The 21,272-nt window shown below is 33.5% G+C and overlaps 1 protein-coding gene across 1 annotated transcript in view; it reads left to right on the forward strand.

The window, feature by feature from the left end:
• The window catches only part of CCDC91 (coiled-coil domain containing 91), a gene marked incomplete at its 3' end in the record, with an annotated part of 89,302 nt that overhangs the window by 40,930 nt on the left and 27,100 nt on the right, over positions 1–21,272 (forward strand). Inside the window, exons 7-10 of the mRNA XM_080612607.1 lie at positions 1,947–2,054; positions 15,079–15,171; positions 15,363–15,431; positions 17,076–17,252. Of these exons, the coding sequence (XP_080468733.1) occupies positions 1,947–2,054; positions 15,079–15,171; positions 15,363–15,431; positions 17,076–17,252 (447 nt within the window). The remainder of the gene's footprint in view (positions 1–1,946; positions 2,055–15,078; positions 15,172–15,362; positions 15,432–17,075; positions 17,253–21,272) is intronic.

Consider the following 21,272-nt stretch of genomic DNA (forward strand, 5'->3'; position numbering starts at 1 on the left):
GGATTGATTCTTTGGTACTATTTACACTGTATTAGTAGTGTATATGGTAGAAAAGGGAGGCTTTTGTTTCCAACTGTGGTATTTTATGTATTTTCTAAATAAAGCAATAATAAGAAAATAAATTAGAAGTTTAACAATGTCTACATGCCATCCAGTGACTAATAATTGTTTTCTTGAAAAGTGAAAGTTCTTTATGCCGTTTAATAACAATTTAACAGTCACCAGTTAGTTTGCATAGCAGAGTGCATAAAGTAACTCAACGTCTGGATTAGGCAAGAAGCTATCCAAGAAAAAGCACTGCAACTTAACGACCGTTCTGTTACTGTTTTCCCTAAGATCAGAATTAGATTTCTTTTTTTTTTTTTTGCCAGTTATATGAAGCAATTATTGCCTCAATAGTTTAAGCAGAAAAACCCGCCATACCTCAGACATAATTTTTGACAATGATGTGTGGCAATTCTAATTTATACTCAGTAGGATTTAGCATATAAAGTTTCACATACAGAAGTTATACTTCTCTGACAGTTATTTTCTTTTATTTCCTGAATTTATATCAATAAAGAACTAAATGTAGTTGAGAAGAAATTGGCTTTTTTGAAAATAAACTTATGGCAAATTATATTCCCTGCAAACACCAGTAAATGTATTTTTACTCTTTGATTCAAACATGTTAAACACCATCTTTTACCTTTTAAATCTCTGAAAGTGTGCTGAAAACCCCTACCATACTATAGCATTACTTGAAGAACACTGATTTTGGCTTAAGAAGCTAGTTTGTGGGAAATTTGGAAATGTAGTTCAAAAATTGTCAGAAGATTTCAAAAAAGATAAAACACTTTGTTTTGTTTGGTGTTTTAAGTTTTTGATGTTTTGTTTTTTTTTTTTAAATACTCAACATTTATTAAAAGTGTTATGTTTGATAAAGTAAATCTATCTCTAAAATAAAGATTGTTTGAAATATGGATTTTTTTTCTTTGTTTTATGTGGGCCAAAGGTCTATTTTTTATAAAACGTGTCTGTTTTAACTTACATAGTAATTTCAACTTCTTCACTATATTGATTACTAGTTAAAAATAGTTTGCTACATTGTGTATGAATAGCCCAATGAATATTTGGAAAGTGACATAAATATTTTATAATATTAGGGGAAAAGACTTGCATGTCATAAGTTAAGTAAATCCTGCATTAAAATACCATCATTGTTTAAGGAAGCCTGAGTGTAATTCCTCAAACAGTAATTTATTTTTTCACATATCTTGAATTTTTTTTATTTCTCTTTTTGCCTCCAGATGCTGGAAATTCTTCAGAGTTCAGTCAAGTGCATGTGAATGCACACGTGTGCATGCACATGTGCTCACACACAGGGAGTTGCTAATTTTATCGTCTTTTCATCTTTTTGTTACTGTCTCAGTACTTTGACTTTCCACACTTTGACTTCCACTGCTTCATATTTAAGTGTGAACTTCCTGGGGGAGCATTCTTTTATGTTTTAAATTACTCAAAATTTCCATCTGCTTTTACTTGACTTGTGGTTGTGAAGATCATGCTTGGCCCATGGGATCTTACACTGTGCCGAGAGGATGTGGAGTTTTGTCAGCCAGGGAAATATGTCTGACTTTTTTTTTTCCTTCAGCAGCTTTCATACACTTCTCTTCTTGTGTGGTCCCACTAAACTGAGTATATTTAACAGAAATACTCTCCCTCTCTATCTTCTGTGTGCTGCTGTCTTTTAAGCAAACTGTGTGTAAGAAATCTGAGATCCAAAAAATTTTAATCCTCACTGAAAACAAGGTAGTGTTACATAGAAAGGTACTTTAATAGTTGCACATTCCAATTTTATAACAGCATTCCACATTCTGGTTATACAAAAGTATTAGTAGATCTGCAGTTACCAATAAACATCCCAGTCACATCTTTGTTGAGTATTTTGTGCTTTCTTATTACAGGCGCTGCTACAATCTACAGTTCAACAGCAAGAAGCAGCTATTGAAAAACAGTATATGCTAGCAATTGAAAAACATTCCCACAAATGTGAAGAATTTCTTAATGCTCAGGTATGGATGTGCACCTACAAAAGTCTGCAATTTTCTTTTTGTTTCAACTCTTTTCTTTTTGAAAAAACATTAACATATGTGATCACCAAAGAAAATAATCTTTCACCATGTGCCCTCAGCATAACAGTAAACACAAATATTTAAAAATGCAAAATAAATAATGACTCTTCATCTGTTGGGATCAAAGGTGGTTTTGAACATTTAAACCTCCTTAAAAACAGATTCAAGAAGAGCATAACACTGAGAAAAAGGCTGAGAGCAGTGCTTACTCCTTTAACAGCTGCCATTTTATGTAGTCTTGGAGAAAATATGCAATTATTTTTTAATTTACATAGTTAAATGCAGGATTTGATTTATTAGGATTTGAAAAATGTTTGGTCCAAATTTTTTGATGATTTTTTGGTGCTAAACACAAACATCTGTTGCCCAGTTCTATTTTTATATCATAGAAATTTTATATAAAAGTAAAAAACCTATGAGGAATTACATTATATTCAGAACTATATATACATGAATAGGCCTATATTGGCTCATTTAACATAATTTGAGTCAAAGCACACTGTAAAGCAAGTATTTGGAATTGCATCAATTACTGACGAATATCTGAACAGTGTAAACCTGGTTTGTTACTGAGTATATCTTGGTTTGAGTTAAGTACAGCTGTTGAGTCAAAATAATAAAGAATAGTATATAAATTAAAAAAAGCTAATCATATCTATGTTTAATCCAATTTAACACCCTCTTTTGGATCCCAGAAAAGATTTACATTTTGTTCACAAACTTCCACATAATTTCTTATTTATTTCAATCAAGGTTTATCATCTTGATTTTAATGCAAAACTGATTTTGAAGCTTAATCAAGTAGAAAATTATGAGTGCTTATGGTAGAACTACCAGGTTTAATAAAATAGGATTTATACTGGCAAATTTTGTTCACTCATAAGTCTTTGTTGGAGAGATCTGAGAGAAGTGTAGTATGTTTTTATTTCTTTTGAATATATATCTATTAAATGCATGCTTTGGTGTTTAACATCCATTCTCATTCAAATTGTTTAATTCTGTGCTAACAAGATTGCTGAAATGATTACTAAAGACTATACGCCAAGTTGATGAATATTCTATGTTAAAGAATTGTACATCATGCATATTCACCTTTACATGGAGATTTATGAGTATGTACATAACTGTAAAAATTTTTTTTGGCCTAGCAGTAATCACACAGTGCAAGTATGTTCTATACACAAACATAGCTGCTTTTTGTTTTGGTTTGGGTTATTTTTGTTGTTGGTTTTGTTTTGGTTTTTGTTCCCTTCCAATACTCCTGCCTTACAAGCAGTATTTCGTTTTCAAACTTTTAAGGTCATGTTCTGCTGTTTTATTTTCAGTTCCACAAAATTATCTCATGTTAATAACTCCTTTCTCATGCTTTCTCCTAATCCAATTTTCTCCCTAACTTCCCATACCCCTTCCTTCCAGAAGTGCCTCTTTGAGAAGGAGGTAGGGCTGTTTTTCTCTGCTTGTCTTTAACCTATCAGAGTTTATTTAAGTTTCTGATTTTGAAGCTGTATTTTGTCAGGGTCTTGTGCCTGTGATGGAGATGCATGTTGAAAGTCTGTCTAGAAAGTTACCGTAGTGCTGATACAGTCACTGGGCAAGGCTGTATCTTGCAGGATAAGGCAGGATGTGAAAGGCCTAGTTCTATGATTCTGTCTCTTTCCTGCTAGACAAATTTCTGCAATTCATCTTCGATTGTTACATGTGAGGTTTTTGCAGCATACTTGGCTAGCTTATAGGTAACATCATCATCATCTGCTGGAGGGAACCATCAGCCCACCAACACAAATTGTCTTCAGTCGTATATCTTATTTCAGGTCTGTCATCTACCTTTTCACTGTAATCTTCTACTAGATCTAACTCCTTAAGTCTTTGCTAAAATTCCAGATATTTCTCCAAAATAAAATTCTGACCCATTTTCTGTTCCGGCTCTTCTGACAGATGCCTTCCCCACCAATCCTAAAGTAAGAAGGCTGTGGTCTATTTTCTAGTTTAGTTTCTTCTGCTCGAAGTTCAGTGTACTCTCAGACACACTGTACTGAACCGCCTCTCAGTGAGCTTTTCCTCTGTATTAATCACTATCACTATCCATTGCTTTTGAAGCAAACACTTGAGAGATGAGCTGGTGTTATCAGATACTGTGGATGCCAGGTATTTCTTCATCTACCCTTTTCTTAGTCCATTAATGTCACTTGTCTTGAGTATCAGATCTCAAATGTCCCCTAGGTCTGAAGCTCATGGGTCCTCTTTCCCCTTTCCTGGAATGTGTTGAAAGGACTAGTTCCCTCAAAGAAATGGATGATCACTGTAATGTATGCTTCCAGGGGAACAATCTCTAAGGCTGCTTTTTTCCCTTTTATTTATTTATTTATTTATTTATTTATTTAAAGGAAATACACTCATATCAACACTTCAGAAAGGAAACCAGGCATTCCCCTGGGATATTCAGGAGCACCACGTTCATGGTTTCATCGCTGAAATGTTGTAGCTAAGCAATTGTCTGGGTTGGATGCAGCTAGGAGGGGCATGTGGCAATAATCTTCTGTTCCATACTTCCATGTGGACTAGAGTGTCTTTTAGCTTTCCCTGTTTTCCAGTGCTGGGGTAGAAATAGTTTGTTCAAACATCAAAGTAGGTTTTTCTTCTGAACATAGAGGAGACATAGAGATTTAGTAACTTTAATAAGCCTGAACCAGAAAAGGCAACATAAAAAGATGGACTAAGTAAGCATCTATTATTATAAAGTAGGACTATGTAGGACTAGGGTGTTCTAAGGAATTTTCTCATTAAGTTTGCTAGACCCATAATCATGATAGTGTAAAAGGAATGCCTTTTTTTCACTGGAAGCCCTAGAAATGATGTACCATAATTTTTTCTTGCTATTCAATCAAAGTAGATACTGTTAAAAATGTAAACAATATTGTGGTTGATATTTATATTCTTTTTAAAACAGGCAACAATCTGTGTATTAAGGTGAAATAAAATCTTAAATACTTGCAGCAAATCACTTCTTATTTATTAGAAATCATTTTCCTTCTATTTATGTATCTCTCACTTATCTTGATGGTCTCCTAGACTGTCTTCTAAACAGTTTGAAACAGGCATTCTTGCATGGGAAGGGGCTAAAGTGTATGTGAAGTGAGACTCAGATCACACATTTCAATGTCTAAATTATGACTTGACAATATGCCTATTTTTCTCTGTCATCCTGAAGAAAAAGTATGAGATACAAGTGGACATTCTGTGTAGTATTTTCATGCTTGGATGTAGTTAGGGGAGCTATATTTTGTATGGTATTTAATTATGTTAGTCTGCATGTTTTCCATTTTGTTTAGTATAAAGAAGAATAAAGAAAGACAAGGAATAGAAGTATTTAATTCTGTAGTTCGGTTGCATGCATATTCCTTTTCTGGGCCGAACTTCTTTTCTTCTACTCAGTAAACACTTAAGGATGTGTCTTATGAATGAGTGGCCTGCAGTTTTCCTTTGTATAGAATACATTATGCTGAAATTGTTTCCATAGCACAAAAAATTGTTTCCAAGCCAAAGGAGCTTCTAGTTTAATTGCTGAGACAGAACAGTACTGGAAGTGTCACATAAAAAGGAAAGAACTCAGTTAAATGCTTCATCTGCACTTTTGCATGTTGGTATGTTTCATGATGATTTTATGTGAAGCAATGAAACAAATCTACAGATTTGTAGATGGAACATTTAAAATAAGTAGAGCAAGCCCCATATCCTTAATTCTTTTTCCACTTTATCATGATGTTGGTTGTCATTTGTATGGTAAATGGCAGTTTGAGATATCTGTTGAATGATGCATGAAATCTTTTACCCTTTTTTGACACACACAGAGAAGTGCTGGTTCAGCTTCAGTTTTGAAACAATGTGCTGAAAGAACAGTCAGACTAGAAGTTCCATTTGCTAGACCTCGGTTTTTTGAAGTGTGTGATGCTTCCAAGAACAGCTTGTGGACAAGCAGAGCACTGGTGTGACATTAGAAATGAGCTGCAGGAATGTGTTAAGATACCTTACCTTCTCCAGTATTTGGATGATGCGTTTTGATGTGTTTGCATAGCCTTCTGTGAAGAGTACCAGTAAGTCCCCTGACAATTCCTGAAATGTCAAATGTAAAAAGTACTTGTCTTGCATAGCAAGTGATTGTTTGTATGCCAAAGAAAATGTTTATTTCATTCAGTTCCATTGTCAGGAAGTATAATTTTCTATGATTTCAAATCTTGTCTTTGTATCTACTCATACTGTGCAGCATGTTTATATAATAATGCTTCTTTTATGAACTTTGATTATTTATGATTCCCCCTTTTGTAAGGGGAATAGAGGTTCGATGTTCTACCCATTGTAATTGTGAAATCTATTTAATACCTAATCTTGAAGGGAACATATGCAGACTAGACTCTAAGGAAATCTCGAATATTTGCATTTTTAGGAGGCATTAGCCATTTTTTCCAGTGAGACTAGTATGTACTTGAATAATCTGAAGACTTGCAGACTGAGAAAATGAAGACTGGAGTGGACATGATCTTTCTGGTTCATTAATTGCAAGTATGATGGATTTTTCATTCTTGAGAGTATTTATCATGTCCCTTTGGGCAGGTCCTCTCACTTCTCAGAAATCTTGCTGTTTGCTGCTGTGGGAGTAGTTTATTCATTCTCTCTTGAACAAAGTACTTGCTATCAGTCGTTCCCATTAGTTTTTTCTCTAATTCACTTTAAAGCTAACCTCTCATCCTTATCTAGATGTGTCTTTTCAGGTCTGGCACTCTTCTGTCAAGAGTGAAGTTAAACTTTCTCAGAACTTCTTTATTCTCCTGAATATATAAAGGGGAAAAAAAAATATTTGTTAGAATCCTGTTTATTCCTAAATTTATAATAATATCTCCTTGATTTCTGCATACATAGAGCGAATTAGAATGAAAAATCAAAAATCAACTCTTCCTGTGCAGGAAGACTTTTTTTGTTGTTGCTTGTTTCCTTAAATCCTGAAAATGTTTGATTTATCCTCACTTTGTGTTTTGGTTTTGTACGTGTGGACTTTGCATCCAGTCTTCACCTCCCAAAGTAAAAGTTACATTGCTAAGATCCAAAAGGGCTTTGAAAAAAATGTAAATCCTTATCCCATAGTCTTCTCACTTCATTTGTATCTGCCTACTATTGCAAGCTAGTTAGAGGATGATTTTGCAGTCCCTTTGCACTGTTAATTCAGTCAGGATATTTTCAGAGTACCAAGCAGAAATCTTATTTGAAAATTGCATTTGCCTTCCTTTGTCAAGTTCTACTTGAAAGTAGCTCTGTAGTGTGATTTTTGCTTTCTGCCTTTTGCTTATATTACAAGTTTCCTTAAAATCATCATTGCTTGTTACAAATTTATATCAATACTTGTCAGCACTGAACAACAAAATAATATAGTACGATTTTTCTCCTCAATTACTTTTCTGTTGATGTTTTTTTTTTCCCCTCTGTTTTGCCATCTTCCATTACTGCAGATTTTGCTATTGATCATAATTTTTTTGATAGATTTATTTTTCCTGGTAGATGGAGCAATTCTAAGAGAACTCATACAGGCTGTCAAATTGATTAGATCGTAAAGTCAGAAGGGCTAATTGATATTTTCTTTTTTCTCTCAGATTTTTACCAAAGTTCATGTCTGTATCCTTAGGATCTTGATGTTTGTAGGTTTATTAAGTCTCATTACTATGTATGTTTTCTGACTATTTTCATTATTAGATGACTTTGTGTGGCTTCTTACTTTTTTATGAAAACAATGAAGCACATATGTAGCAAAATGTTTTAAACTTAATTTCAGCTTCTGATGTGCCTTAAATTATGCAGTTTCCATACTGTCTGTATACTGCTGAGGAGAACCCTGAGTATGAATATAAGCTTATTTATTAACCCCATTATATTTTTTCTTTATATTTTAATTGTTTTAAATTTTCTGGTTTAATAATGTTTTGCTGATTCCTGAGCTTTCTCTTAGAAAAATTTTGCTTTTTTGTTAGCCACTTGGACCTCAAACTGGCAAAAAGATACTGTCCAACCATGCAGTAATAAGTTATAATTTGAGGAAGTGGAAATATGTAACAGATGTTGGAATTCTTCAGACAGATTTTCCACCTTGCGCTGCCAAACACTCAGATGCCACAGATAGTGAGGACAGTGTAGGAAACCAGTTATGATTACCAGATCTTGTCGTTTGACTTAGGCATAGTTTAGCAGTGGTGAAGAAAACGTGCAGTGTTAAGTGCTGTTATGCTGTTAAATATAGCTAGCCTTTTACAGGAGCAGAAAACTATTAGTAGTATTTTGATAAAGTTGCCTTTTTCCTCAGAATAATATTTTGAATAGGATGTAGAAATGGACATATTTTGATAACATTACAAAATCATAATGATATAACTGTGTATTTTTGTTATGTCATCTCCTTGTCACATAGAGATAATGTTTCCCACGACCTGTGTTATTCCTTTCTACTGTTAGATTCCTTCATGAGAAACAGAAATAAAAGTAGAACTCTATGGGTTAAGAAAGTTTCTTGTAAAATATGTGAACAAATTTGAATTGGTGAATTCTTACAAAGCCACATCCAATGGTTAACTATTCCTACTGATCAATGAAGTACTGAAACATTTGCTAAATGTTTCTGAAGATAATTTTTCCCAGATCTTGAGAGTCAGGGATTGTTCTATGTCCATATGTAATGAAAGTACCAAAAAAAAATATATATGGGAGACATAGAGTCTTATTATTCCTGTGTTGTTTTGGTGTTCTTTTTCTTTTTTTTTTTTTTTTTTTTTTTTGTTAAACTACGAAGTAATTTCATTAGATTTTAAAATTCAGTAGATTTTTGTTACAAGAAAAACTGGTCATTCACAGGGGATGAAGTTGACATACATGTCTTAATATACTGGTTTTCAGAATGATGCCATTAAAAGAAGGTTCCAGTGTCACTTCATTAGTGTGTGAAAACTTTTCCTCAGATGAAAGACCAAAGTGTGAAATATCATTATTTTGTTGCAGTGATGCAACAAATAATGCAAGCTTATTTTTTCTGTTAAGTATTCAGATATTCATATTAACTTTGTTCTGTGATGTTGTTTGCTGTTTTGTTTTTGAATGGTTATCTGACTACTTTTTCCATAAGCTGTGAATAGCAGATAACAAAGTTCATTTATCCATGCTGAATTTGGTGATTGTTATAGCAAAAGAATTGTATCCTTATTTGTGGATGAAATCCTGTAATAGTTTCCCTTTAAATGAAACAATACAGGGCTCAGGAAGAAACTATATTTTTAAAAAGCATTTCACCTTTTTTTCCATTTTTCTTTATGTTTGCAGTTTAGGATTAGTAGGAATATGTGAGGAATTGTAACTGTATTAAATTAGAATTGGTTATTAATAGCTTTAATGCAGTGTTTTAGCTGTAAACCAGCTCATATCCTGCATTATTTTATTCACTTCATGAATAAATATTATAATATATATTATGTAATCCTTCAAAGGATGATTACGTGAAAGAAAAATGTCATGATTCCTCAGAAATAAATTTAATATATAAAAATAACAGAAAAGACTGGCTAGTTGCTATTGTGATTAAATCTGTTTACAATGTCTTCTGTGACTCACATTCCAGGAAAAAAAGAAAGATTTTTTTGATTTCTTTTTTACAGGAATCAAGAAAAACCACACGACCTCTGTATTTATATTTGAATCTACATCAAACGATTTTCATTTGGAACCATTGCCTAGAGAACTTCTTGCAGGGAGGAAAACATTATAACCTATTTTTGAATGCCTTTTGTTTTAAGTTGATTTTCAGAAGACTCTTCTTGACCCTCTTTTGCTACTTTCCAGAGAGTAGGGTAGAAAGATTAGTAGTTCTCTCCAGAGTGGAGAGAACTTTCTACAAACGTTTTTTTCCCACACTTTTCTAAAAATGTTTGGTTTTCTCTTCCCATAGAAAACTCTTGTGTCTCATTGGGCCATCAGTTTTCTCTTCAGAATTCTTACAGATCAGAATTCTGCACTCAGGCTTATATTCTCTGTCTAAGGAATAAGAGGAAACAAGGTTGAGGCAAAGTGATGCATGAAAGAGCTATGCTGTTTATTGTACTTAAGCCAAAGCTTTTTAGGTCTTGCTGAGTATCTCTGCATAGTCTTCTACTGTCTGCTGTGCCTTAGAGATAACATGCATAATGTGAATTTGCAGCCTAGCAAACATATACTGCCTGAAAACTTCCTTGTTGCACTGAAGTGGAATTTTCACTAATACTTATTTTGGCCTCATACTAATTCATTCACCATATTTCCAGTTCAGGACATTAATTTTCTTTCTTTAATATCATCTGTAGGAATAACTCTTCATCAATTTCCATTTTTGCACTTTTAGTCCAGACAGTCAATGTGCTATAGTTGTTTAATAACAGATGGATAAGTGGATTCAAAGCCCCAGCGTGTTAAGAACTTTCTTACCTGTTTTCTGGTTCTTAGATTGTTGCTAAGTAAAGGAAGCCTTCACTCCAACTTTTCAACTTTTGTTTAAAAACTTCATAGACACTGTCTTATAGTCTACATGTGTTAGATGTTTTTTCCCATTGTAAGACTCCGTAAGTAGGTCTTCATTGTAACTTTCACAGGAAAACTGAAATAGACTTGATTATTTTTCATAGGACTGTTAAGTCTGATGAACTCATTAGCCTACTTACAGAAGGCTGATCTCTCCTTTGAAGCATGGGCAGTATCATCTTGACAGGTACAATTACCAGACCTCCAGCTTTGACGTCCAGATAGGGCTAAGAGAAAGTGGCCTCTACAATGAATGGGAATCAAAATTTGGTGTATAGGTAACTCACAGTGGTGCCTTCAGTATCAGTGTTCTTCCTTTAATCCTTCAATACACTCTAAAGAGAGAGAAACGCATTCGTAATTCTTACCTATGGAAACTGGAAATGCTGAAAGAGACTCATTTAACTCATGCTTTCTATAGCTTTTATTCCTGTTGAGAAGGGGATGGGTTATGAGTTACGTTTGCCTAGCTGTAGGCATTTATCTCAGCACATATGATCTTGTAATTCAGCAATTGTCTATATTGTTAATAGACTTTTACTATAGTTGAACAAAAATCTACAAGCCAAGTAAATGAACCTAAATAATCCTGTTATTTCCTGTTGGGTAAAAATTCAAGAGCTCTTGAAAGCTCTTAAACATATAGGTGCTAAAGTGAGACTATCACCTTTTATATGCTTTTAAACTTAGCTCCCTGTACTGACTTAATCTCAAAGACTAACTGAAGAAGTACTGACTGTATGTAAAGTTCATCATGGCTGTTTAGTACTAGAGTCCAAAGTCATTCTGCATTCATCTGGAAAATTTATGTACCTAATACTTCTATATATTAGCTTTTACTTAGAAGGTATATGGATTATTTTAAAGTCTGAAGAACAAAACTAGTTGCCCTAATTTACGGACTAGTTCCAGAGGACTTAAAATAGCTTGCTGTGCAGAAACATTTAAGCTAACAGCTTGAAATTCTAGTCGTACAATCCTTAATCATTTCCTTTGCATTATTGCTTTTTTTCAAAACCTGTTTCCTTGATTGCTGTCAGAAAAGGGAATGCAGAGAAACACTTACTATCCATAACATCCCACAACTGGAATTTCTGCTCAAGTGTTATGCATAATGTAGATATCTGAGTGTGCCTTTGAAAGATTCGTGTTTCTGTAAAAAGGGATTCAGATGGCAAGGTGGTGCATTCTGTTCGATAAAACGAATTCATAATACCACTGAGCTCGCTGTGTATGACTTTAATAAGCACAGCTTTCAAGGAGATTCCATGGCTCTGTATGAGGGCTAATACTACCATGGGGCACAATACATTGGAAAAACTGAAAGTTCATGATAAATAATTCAATTGCTTATTAATTACATGCAGAATGGCAGTTTTCTCTTTTTTTCTTTTTTGCGGCTATGCTAACTATGCAATCTGGGCTTTCTGGAATCATGACCTTTTTCAGGGAGAAGCAGTTCGTATGATCTGCTTTTTCCAGTTACTTATTTCTAAATTATGTAATTTAGCAGCTTAAGGTGCATTCTCTCTCTGAAAAAGAAAACTTGGTCAAATACAAATTCTGAAGCCGAACAAACAGTTCTTAAAGGTATTCTTCTAAGACTAGTACAAGACAACTTGTTTTAGTGGGTTGTATGAACAGCTGTTGCAACATTTGTGATGATACATGAACTTTTGGAAATCCAGATATGAAGGTAACCATTTATGGAAGGCTTATTCCACATGAATAAACATTTACATTATAATAGGAAAGGACATGCCAAGCTATTCACAAGAGGCTTACAATCTTGAAATTATAAATGTTATGTTTCCATGAGAAATGGGGATGCTATATAATGTAAAAGAAGGTGCATTGGAATATGCCAGAAGTCATTAGCTTTCATTTTGAAAGCATTCTAAATGTGCTCACAAATAGTTACCTCTAATATCTTGACAAATACGAACTAGTGTGTTTTTATACCCAGATACAATTCTTAATACAGTTCTTTCCAAATTTCTGTGGATTCCATAAAGCTCAAAATGTAATTCCATATAAATTTTTCTAATCTACCAAGGAAATGGGAGATTCTAAACTTAATCAAAGTAACCATCCTTCAAATAGCAGTCAAAGCAGGCTTAATTTTTTATGGTAATTACAAGTATATTGTGTTTTGAATATTTTCCTTTCTGCTTCCAGAAGCAGCAAACTGATTTAACTTATACTACTGTCTATATTTCCATTTGTTAAGTATGTGTGAAACTGATGTCCAAGTGCGGTTAAACTCCTTATTACAGTGACAGCCAACTGGAGTAACATTTTCTTGTTTTGTACAAGGAGTTGATCTCTGGATTTAGTTGTGCACTCTTTTTTGCAGTGAAGGAGGTACAAAACCACTATGTAGTGTGGTTAGGGCCATGCAGAAGGCTATAGTCATGAAATTATTTCATCTGCAGGGAGACTAGGTGTTAGTTTTTTTCACTGATCATGTATACATGTTCTATATTGGATTAATGCACATCTGCATTGTTTCAGGACTTCCAGGATGGCCTTGAATGTCATCTTATCCATATATGTAAAAGAAAATTTCTTAAACTGTCCTGAATTTCAAAAGCTGAAAATTTTAGTCCCATAGAGAATGTTGTAAAATATATCTGATAGCTGGCCCATGGTGGCAACTTGAAACATGCATACACAGTCTTCACATCTAACCTAGAAATCTGATGGTCAGAGTCAAACTGGAATTAACTGTCTGCAAGTTTTACACTAGAAATTCCAATCTTACTAAACAACTTAACTGCCATTCTGTTGTAGGTGGTTTAAAGATAGAGGTGATTTCCTTTAAAAAACTTTCCTTAGAAAGTCCCTTGATGATTCTTGACTAAAGCAGATAAAGTTTCAGTCTTTTAACTGACGTTAGTAGACTGTAGATTTGTGGCATATGTCTGATAAAATATTTGTATATGTTTGTCTTCTATTGTGTCATTCATTTAAATTAAAGTGAAATAACAGATTTGTAGTCTGTACAGTCAGCCAAGTGAGGAGTCATAGAGATAATTTAACAAAATCCATTTGTTGTTTTATCTTTGAGTTACTGGGGAAAAATAATTTCTCTAAGTGCCCTGATAGTTAAAGCTAATGTCTGAAACCACTGAGTCCACAAGAAAAGTTAGTTACACATCATTAAGTATAACCATGATGTGAATTTCACCACTCCTTCCACAGGTGTTTTCCATTAGAATATGTCTGCTCCATTCAGACCTATTTTAAGTAAATTCACTAGGAAATGCCTCTTTACATGTTTATCCTGGAAGGGCAGATAGGTGTTTTATTTTATAAAGCAGTCTAGAAGCTTTCTATTCTTCAAATGAAAAAATATTTTTCAGAACATACTATTGCAGTTTGGTAATGTATTTCTAGCTGCCATTAGAGACACTTATAATTAAAACATAATAAAATCCATGAAGCAGAAATGACCGTTTCTTAGAAATGCTGGTGAAAGGGGTATTCGCCTCCGTAAGTGTTTGTGTAAAAATTTTATGTTCATTATGTACACTTTTATTAATATAAAACTCTACTGTTAAAATTTCTTTTTGGTGATCTTGTGAAGTATTACGTATTGATTACATACTTTAAGCTTAGAATATATAATCTCTTAAATAACATGTAAAAAAAATATACTGACTTGCTAGCAATTATTTCATGACAAATACCCAATATCAGTAATTTCCAGTAATAATTTTTAGTTTTGGGAAACAGCTTAGCTCTTACAGACAGAACCCACATCTTTCAAATGCTTTAATTGGCTTACTGAAAACAAAATACATGGGATGTAACTAAGAACAGCAACAGATTATAGGCCTATGTATAGATTACATGGCCACTTCAGTGTTCGTTTTCTCCCTGAAAAAATTATTTGGACTACAGGAAAATTAGAAAAAAGCAGCATTTGGTTTTGCTCCCTTTTCTTCACTTTCAAAATTCATAGTATCACAAAGAGTTGGAAAAAATACATTTTGATTTTGCCCTCTATATGTATAACTGAGAGGTAGTACAAGAATAATCTAAATTCTGCAGCTTTTAAAATGAAATATTTGAAGTGTGTTGTTGCTTAAACCATCTTTATAAATTTTCCGAGTGTTGCTTTTATATAACATTGGGTTTTTCCAACTTCTTTCCTAATACTCTTCACACTGAGAAGAAATATTAGATAATCAGGGAGCTAAACATTTCTTATTGTAATATTTTTTTATAACATGTAATCAATTAAAGAAGTGCTGTACATGCCATTTACTTATATTTTAAGTCATTTTGTAAATAATGAACAAAGTGTCTCAAATGAGGGGTTTTTTTGTCTGTTTTGCTAGCAGACCATAGTAACAATAGTACGAATGTTTTCTTCCAATAGCATCAGCGACTTCTTGACATTTTGGAAGCAGAGAAGGAAGTATTATCAGAAAAGATAGAAGCAGCTTTGATGCAGCAGTCACAAAAACACAAGGTATTGTGTTTGGCTTTTTTATTTACCTAAAAAAAAAGGGGTCTGATCGGCACCAGATTGTTCATTGGGTACGATCCTGTCACAATTACTGACAGGAAGAAGAAGCTTTCTCGAGCACTTTAAGTGTTTAAAATTACTTTTTGCTGCTCCTGTATTGTGTATTGCAGTTTAATTTTTCATAACATTTACAGGAAGTACTTGACAAATGTTTGGATGAAGAAAGACAAAGAAGTAAGGAGGCTCTGGCAGCTGCTGCAAAGGTATCTTTTGTTAAGTAATAGACGTGCAATGTGGATTCCATGTGAGCCATAAATGCCAAGTTCAGCAACTCATTCGTTTTCATCACTAAATTTGTCGAACTCTATATTCTCATCTGTGTTTGAAAGAAGCTAGTTCTGTAAATCATGAACATATCTGCTGTATACTGTGCCTCAGTACAGGCAGTCTGTGTAACTTCTATCTAAGATAGCCTCTGAATTATTTTATAACTAGAAGTCACAATATTGCAGGGTTTTTTGTGTTACCTGTCTTTTTTTTTGGTCTTCCAGTTAACAACATCAGTACATCTTGATTTGAGGATCTAGGTAGCAGGGTCAACTGGTGATCTTAATAAGACAGTTAGCATCGTGTCCTATTTAACTTTTGTTAAATATGGTAATTTTCAATGAGGACAGAACTATCTTGTAAATTGTTTACAAATTTGGACATTTAACAGGTTTTAAATTTATTGAAGTTAATGTTTGACTAGAAGTATTCACTTTTTAAAATACGATTTCTTCTGTCTATATTATGATTGAATGCATTGGAGTTTGGACAGTAATTTTGTAAATATTAAACTACCTTTCATTTCTAATACTGACGTAGAATCCAGTGCAAAAGTTCAGTTGCATGTAATGATCTGGGAAATCTAGGGATGTATATTTCTTATCGCAGTTGGTTAGGCTATATTATCATTTCCTGTACGTCTTCATATGTAGTATATGCACATTAGCTGACCACCTCTCTGAATAACATTCAGTAACACAAGAAACATCTGTTATATGGTTGATATCTGCAGGAAAATGTGTGTATATTAAAATATCATTATTTAATAGAGCATTTTTTAACTTATGTTTTTATTATATTTTATAAATGCCTAAATAAAAGATCACATCCCAGTGAATTGCAAGAAACAGCTTTATTTACAAGTGTAGTGTTTGAGGAACACAGTATTTTTTTTGCTATTCATAACTTTACTTGACCAGATCCATAATCACCACCAAAGGGCATTGGAATGACCTGTAATTTTATTAAAATTGGGGGGTGTGGTTTATTAGCTGTTGTTTGTTTATTTTATACTTCAGCCATTATTTATATATAGATGTTATGTAATTAAATGGAAGGACACCTTCCACTAGACCAGGTTGCTCGAAAGAGTACTTCTTGTAGAGCTCTGGGAGGGAAAACGCATTTGTTTTATGTATGTATTGGTTACTTTGCCACAGAAAGCACTCTGACTGTTTTTGGACTTTAGGTACTTGTAGATAAAAGCAGGAATATCTTGTATATGTATATATCAGGCAGTGTTGGGGGGCCCATTATATACCTGCTCTTACAGGGTTTCTGCTGCATGTTTTTTTGTGTTGGCATTAACCAAACCAGTTATGATATACTGTATTTTCAGTAGTTGGCAATTTAAGAGTCTTACTTGTAACTTTGTTTTTCTTTCTGTAACTACAGTCATTGTCCACTGGTAATACCTCTCTGGTAGTACCTCAAGATAAATTTAAGTTCATACTTCAGAAGTGAAAATATCGATGTACCATCTTTTGTCAGAGAGATCTCATTAGAATAAGTAATATATATGAGTTAGACACCCATGCTGGGTCCTTTGGTCATTTATTTGTGCTTGATTTATTTCAAAGGCTGAAAAAGAAGTAGTGCAGGTGGCTATTCTGAAAGCAGTAGAAGAGGAGAGGAGAAATATGGAGAAGATTCATGCAGAAGAAAGAAAAATGTGGGAAGCAGAACGTGACAAAGATAAAGAGAAGATTGCCCAGGCTGTTCGGGAAGCCATGCAAGAGCAAAAAAAGCAAAATCAAGTTGGTATATTTTACCCTTCCATGGATCTGCTTTGTGTATTTTATTTTTATTTTGAATGTCATCCTAATGTTGTATTAGGTTTTCTTTTGACATCTTTCATTCGTCACTGCACCTAGTTGATATTTGCAGTGCATAGCTACCTTTTTGATTTATATTCATCTACACTATGTGTATGGAGAGAAGTTGGCACATACAGAATAAAATTCCTGCGAACTTTTCAGGTACATATATTAAAATGAGATGAATCGTGTAGCATAAATGCATGGTTTGTCCTCTGATTTCTAAAGGAGCCCAAAATGACCAGCTCAGATAGTGGCATTTATGTTGTAGACTGTTAAGGTGACTTTTTTTTAAAACTGATGAAAGAGAAAAGATGTTATATTTGTTTCTTCTTCTGGAATTCCATTATCTCTCTTAGTAAAAATGTACTTTTCTAAGATGAAAAATAGAACAGGTACAAAATAGAGAGAGTTAGAGAAATTGGAAACCTAAACCAGTAATGAACCAGAAATGTTTATAGAGTTAATTTTTAGAGAGGTGCTTCTGTAAGGATAATTGTGCATCACTTAAGATAATTTGGGAGGGACATTCCCAGCATTGCTTTTAACAACTGTAGGAATTACAATTTAAATATGTTATAATAGCAATTACATTACCTTCCAAAAGTTGAATTATGTACTTTCTGATGCTGGAAATATCTGGGGGCACACCCTGTAAATTCACTGATTTCTTGGTGGCATTTTTGAATGTTATAATCTGAAGAGTTTTAAACAAGATACATTTCATTTGGTTGTTGGAATTTGATATTACTGTATTTATTTTTTTTTAATGTCCAGAACAACAACGACAACAACAACAAAAAAGACCTTTAGAATTTGCAGTAAAATAGAATATCACAGAAGTTTAAAAATCAACTTATTGGAAACAGACCACATTTCCCTTGCCAGTGCTAAACAGAATTACACAAAAAGTTGGGGTTTGATGCTAAGCTATTATATACTGTCGTCTTATTTTTTCTAGTGTAAATAGAATTATATTACTTTGTATATGGGTTGTTTACTTCTTCTGACTGTAAAGGTATCCAGTGGTAAGATGTCAGTTTTCAGGACTGTAATTTTACTATACTGATAAGCTTTCAGGCACTCAAACTCATCTTTACAACAAAAAGACAAGCAGCTGACTTCAAAGCTAAAGTTAAGCTGAGAACAATTGCTTGGGATTTAGTTAGGTACAAATCATTTAGACTAGCCAGAATGAAGATTGTAGTGGTAGTGTAGACTAGAAGGGAAAGCAATAAAGTAGTTGTTTGTTACAGTGAATAAACCCAGCAATTTTATAGTTCATGGAACGTGAGGAGAGTTTTGATGAATCCTGAAGATTTTTGGTGAAGGAGTCCTGTAGCTGTATGCAATTATTACATTTATGGATCTGAGGAGCATGTAAAATGTCCCAGGGATAGGAGAGTGGTGGATTAAGTTGATGTAGTGACTCAGGGTGGACTGTACTGCCAGAGTTTCTGTTGTTGGCCTTTGAAGTTGTCACAAAACAGTATGGTATTAGAAGTTTAATATTGATGGATGTATTTTTTCAGACAAGGTCTTAAATATGCTGAGAAAAAAAGTGCTTTTCTGAGGAAGAAATTCAGATCTTTCAAAAGGACAGACTTTTTCAGCTGAAGGTGCTTGTTGGAAGTGTTGGGGTATCTAGTGGTGTATTTGTGATGGTGAGTAGCACTGAGTTATTGGAGACTGCTGGGGGTAATTCTCCTGTAAATATCTTGCTCTTGATGTTGTCATGTAGCATTAGTTAATTACTTTTTTTTTAATGCTGAATAGAGCTCTGACAACTTTGACCATTACAGGAATAATTTATCTTATTCAGTTATAATATATGATATACATCCTTCATAGCTAATGTGCCAACTGATAGCTTGTATATGGTGCCAGATGTGACTTTGAATTAGCAGCTAAAGACATTTTGGACTACAGGCAGTTTGCGTGTGGACATTAGTTTTTCTGGGTAGAGCCTTACATTCAGAGATGTTTCTATTTATGTTTTTTTTTACTATAAGATTTCTCTTTCAAGAGCTATAACTGCACTATTGACTTTCTTACAGTGGTTGTTTAGACAACATGATCTGTCAAGTCAGCTCTGTAATGGCCAAAAGTAAAACATACAGTCTAACATTTTAGACAATGAAATGTAAAATTGTGGCCATGTAACACTTGCCTCATTTAATTCTTTAGCTATGCTGTGTATTTCTTTATGCTTCCTGTTTCAAAATCCTCACTCGATACTTATGTTTAGTCCCATAAAATGAGAGTATAGTTGAATCTAAGTGAACATTCAAAAGAATCTTCTGGTATCAGACATATTAAAAAAGCTTTAAGAGCAGTGCTGTCATTTTCAAGAAAGAGAACTAACTTGCTGACTAACAAGATTTTCGAAAATAATACTAGGAAAGAGAAGCCTGACTTGCTTTTAACAAAACCTCTCTTCAATTAGTTTATCTTCATCAACTTCTCACCAGAGGAAATAATCTGTGTGTGAGAAAGAAAAGATATTTTTGCATTTACTTCTCTTTTTCTTTTTTTATCACATTAGTAATTGTCATAAACACTGGATTAAAATTTAATCTTATTCTGCTGTAAATTAATTCTAAGAGATTTGGTTTACTGATTTGAATTAAAACAAAGAAATTCAGCATAGTATTAGTGAGAAGGAATTTTCCTTCACTAATGATGAAGTCTGCAAAACTGAAAGATCAGGAAGGGATAGTGTAGTCTTCTGCAAATAGATGAGACAGAATGGCTTCTGGTCATGGCACCCATAAGTAACTATAGGAGTAATTAATGGAAAAATTTGAAGACATTAAAAATTCCGTAGTTTTCTTTGTTGCAAACCCACTTTATAATCTGTGCAGTTTAAACATATTTTGGTCTGTGTCAGAGTTGGATAAGAACAAAATAAAAGAAATTGAGACCACAAATTTGATAGCCAAACAGGTCCTCAAGAGAATTGGGAATCTAGTAGTAGGATACTGTGTTGCAGTGGCAAGGAAGGAGAGCCATAGTAGATGCAAATCTGGATGTTTTATGTCAAATGTTTTGACTTGTTAGATATTCATGCTTGACAAAACTTTGTCCTAAAAAATTGTTTGTCCTCAGTCAGATAGATGTTGAGTCTGCAGTTACTTCTATATAAGATTTATTTTATTAATTTAACATTGCCAGAGAAAAATCTGGGGACTTGAAGGCAGTTTAATAAATAATTCATGATTAATATAAAATAATAAATTTATAATGAAAGTAGCAACTAAGACATATGAAGTTAACATTTCAGCTTGATGGAAAAACTTTGATGTATCTCTTTTTTTTTTTTTTTTTTTTTTTTAAGAAATTAAAGGATTAAAGTAACATGAGTGTTGCATTTGTTTTCATTAAAGCTTTGACTGTTCTAGTGACCCGGGGTCATTACTTAGAGGCATTATTTAATTAAATTGAAGATGTTATTCTTTGAAGCCTTATAACTCTGAAGGTATAAATGAGGTATATTACATCATCAAGGAAATAATGGTAAAAGGTTTTCTGGAGCACTGTCTGAAGAGCCTGTAAGGTATCAGATGACCAGAAGACTTTTCTTTAGATTGACACTAGCAGCATCTTCAGGTATTATACACGTTATCAAGGTGCTTAGTGCTTTTATAAAAGATAAATAATAATAATTTTTGTTGTTGTTGTTGTTGTTCAGAGGATTCTTAGTTTTGGAGAGGGTGGGCTTGCATTTTAATTCAAGGAAAATAAGTTCTCCTTGAAATAAATGAGCAGTCTTTTGATTAGAGATTATGTTCGTTTGCACGGTAACTTCATGACCCTTTCACAACACATAGAAAAGTCATTACAGATGAGGAACTCATATATTCAGCAGGCTAGATGTAGCCTGGCACATCTTAGTATTTTGTATTTTTGATACATTGTATAGTGTTTTTTACAGTGACAACTTCCCTGCAAGGGCAGTTT

Source organism: Psittacula echo (genome assembly GCF_963264785.1).
Source record: "Psittacula echo genome assembly, chromosome: 1".
In the NCBI taxonomy this organism is placed as follows: domain Eukaryota; kingdom Metazoa; phylum Chordata; class Aves; order Psittaciformes; family Psittacidae; genus Psittacula; species Psittacula echo.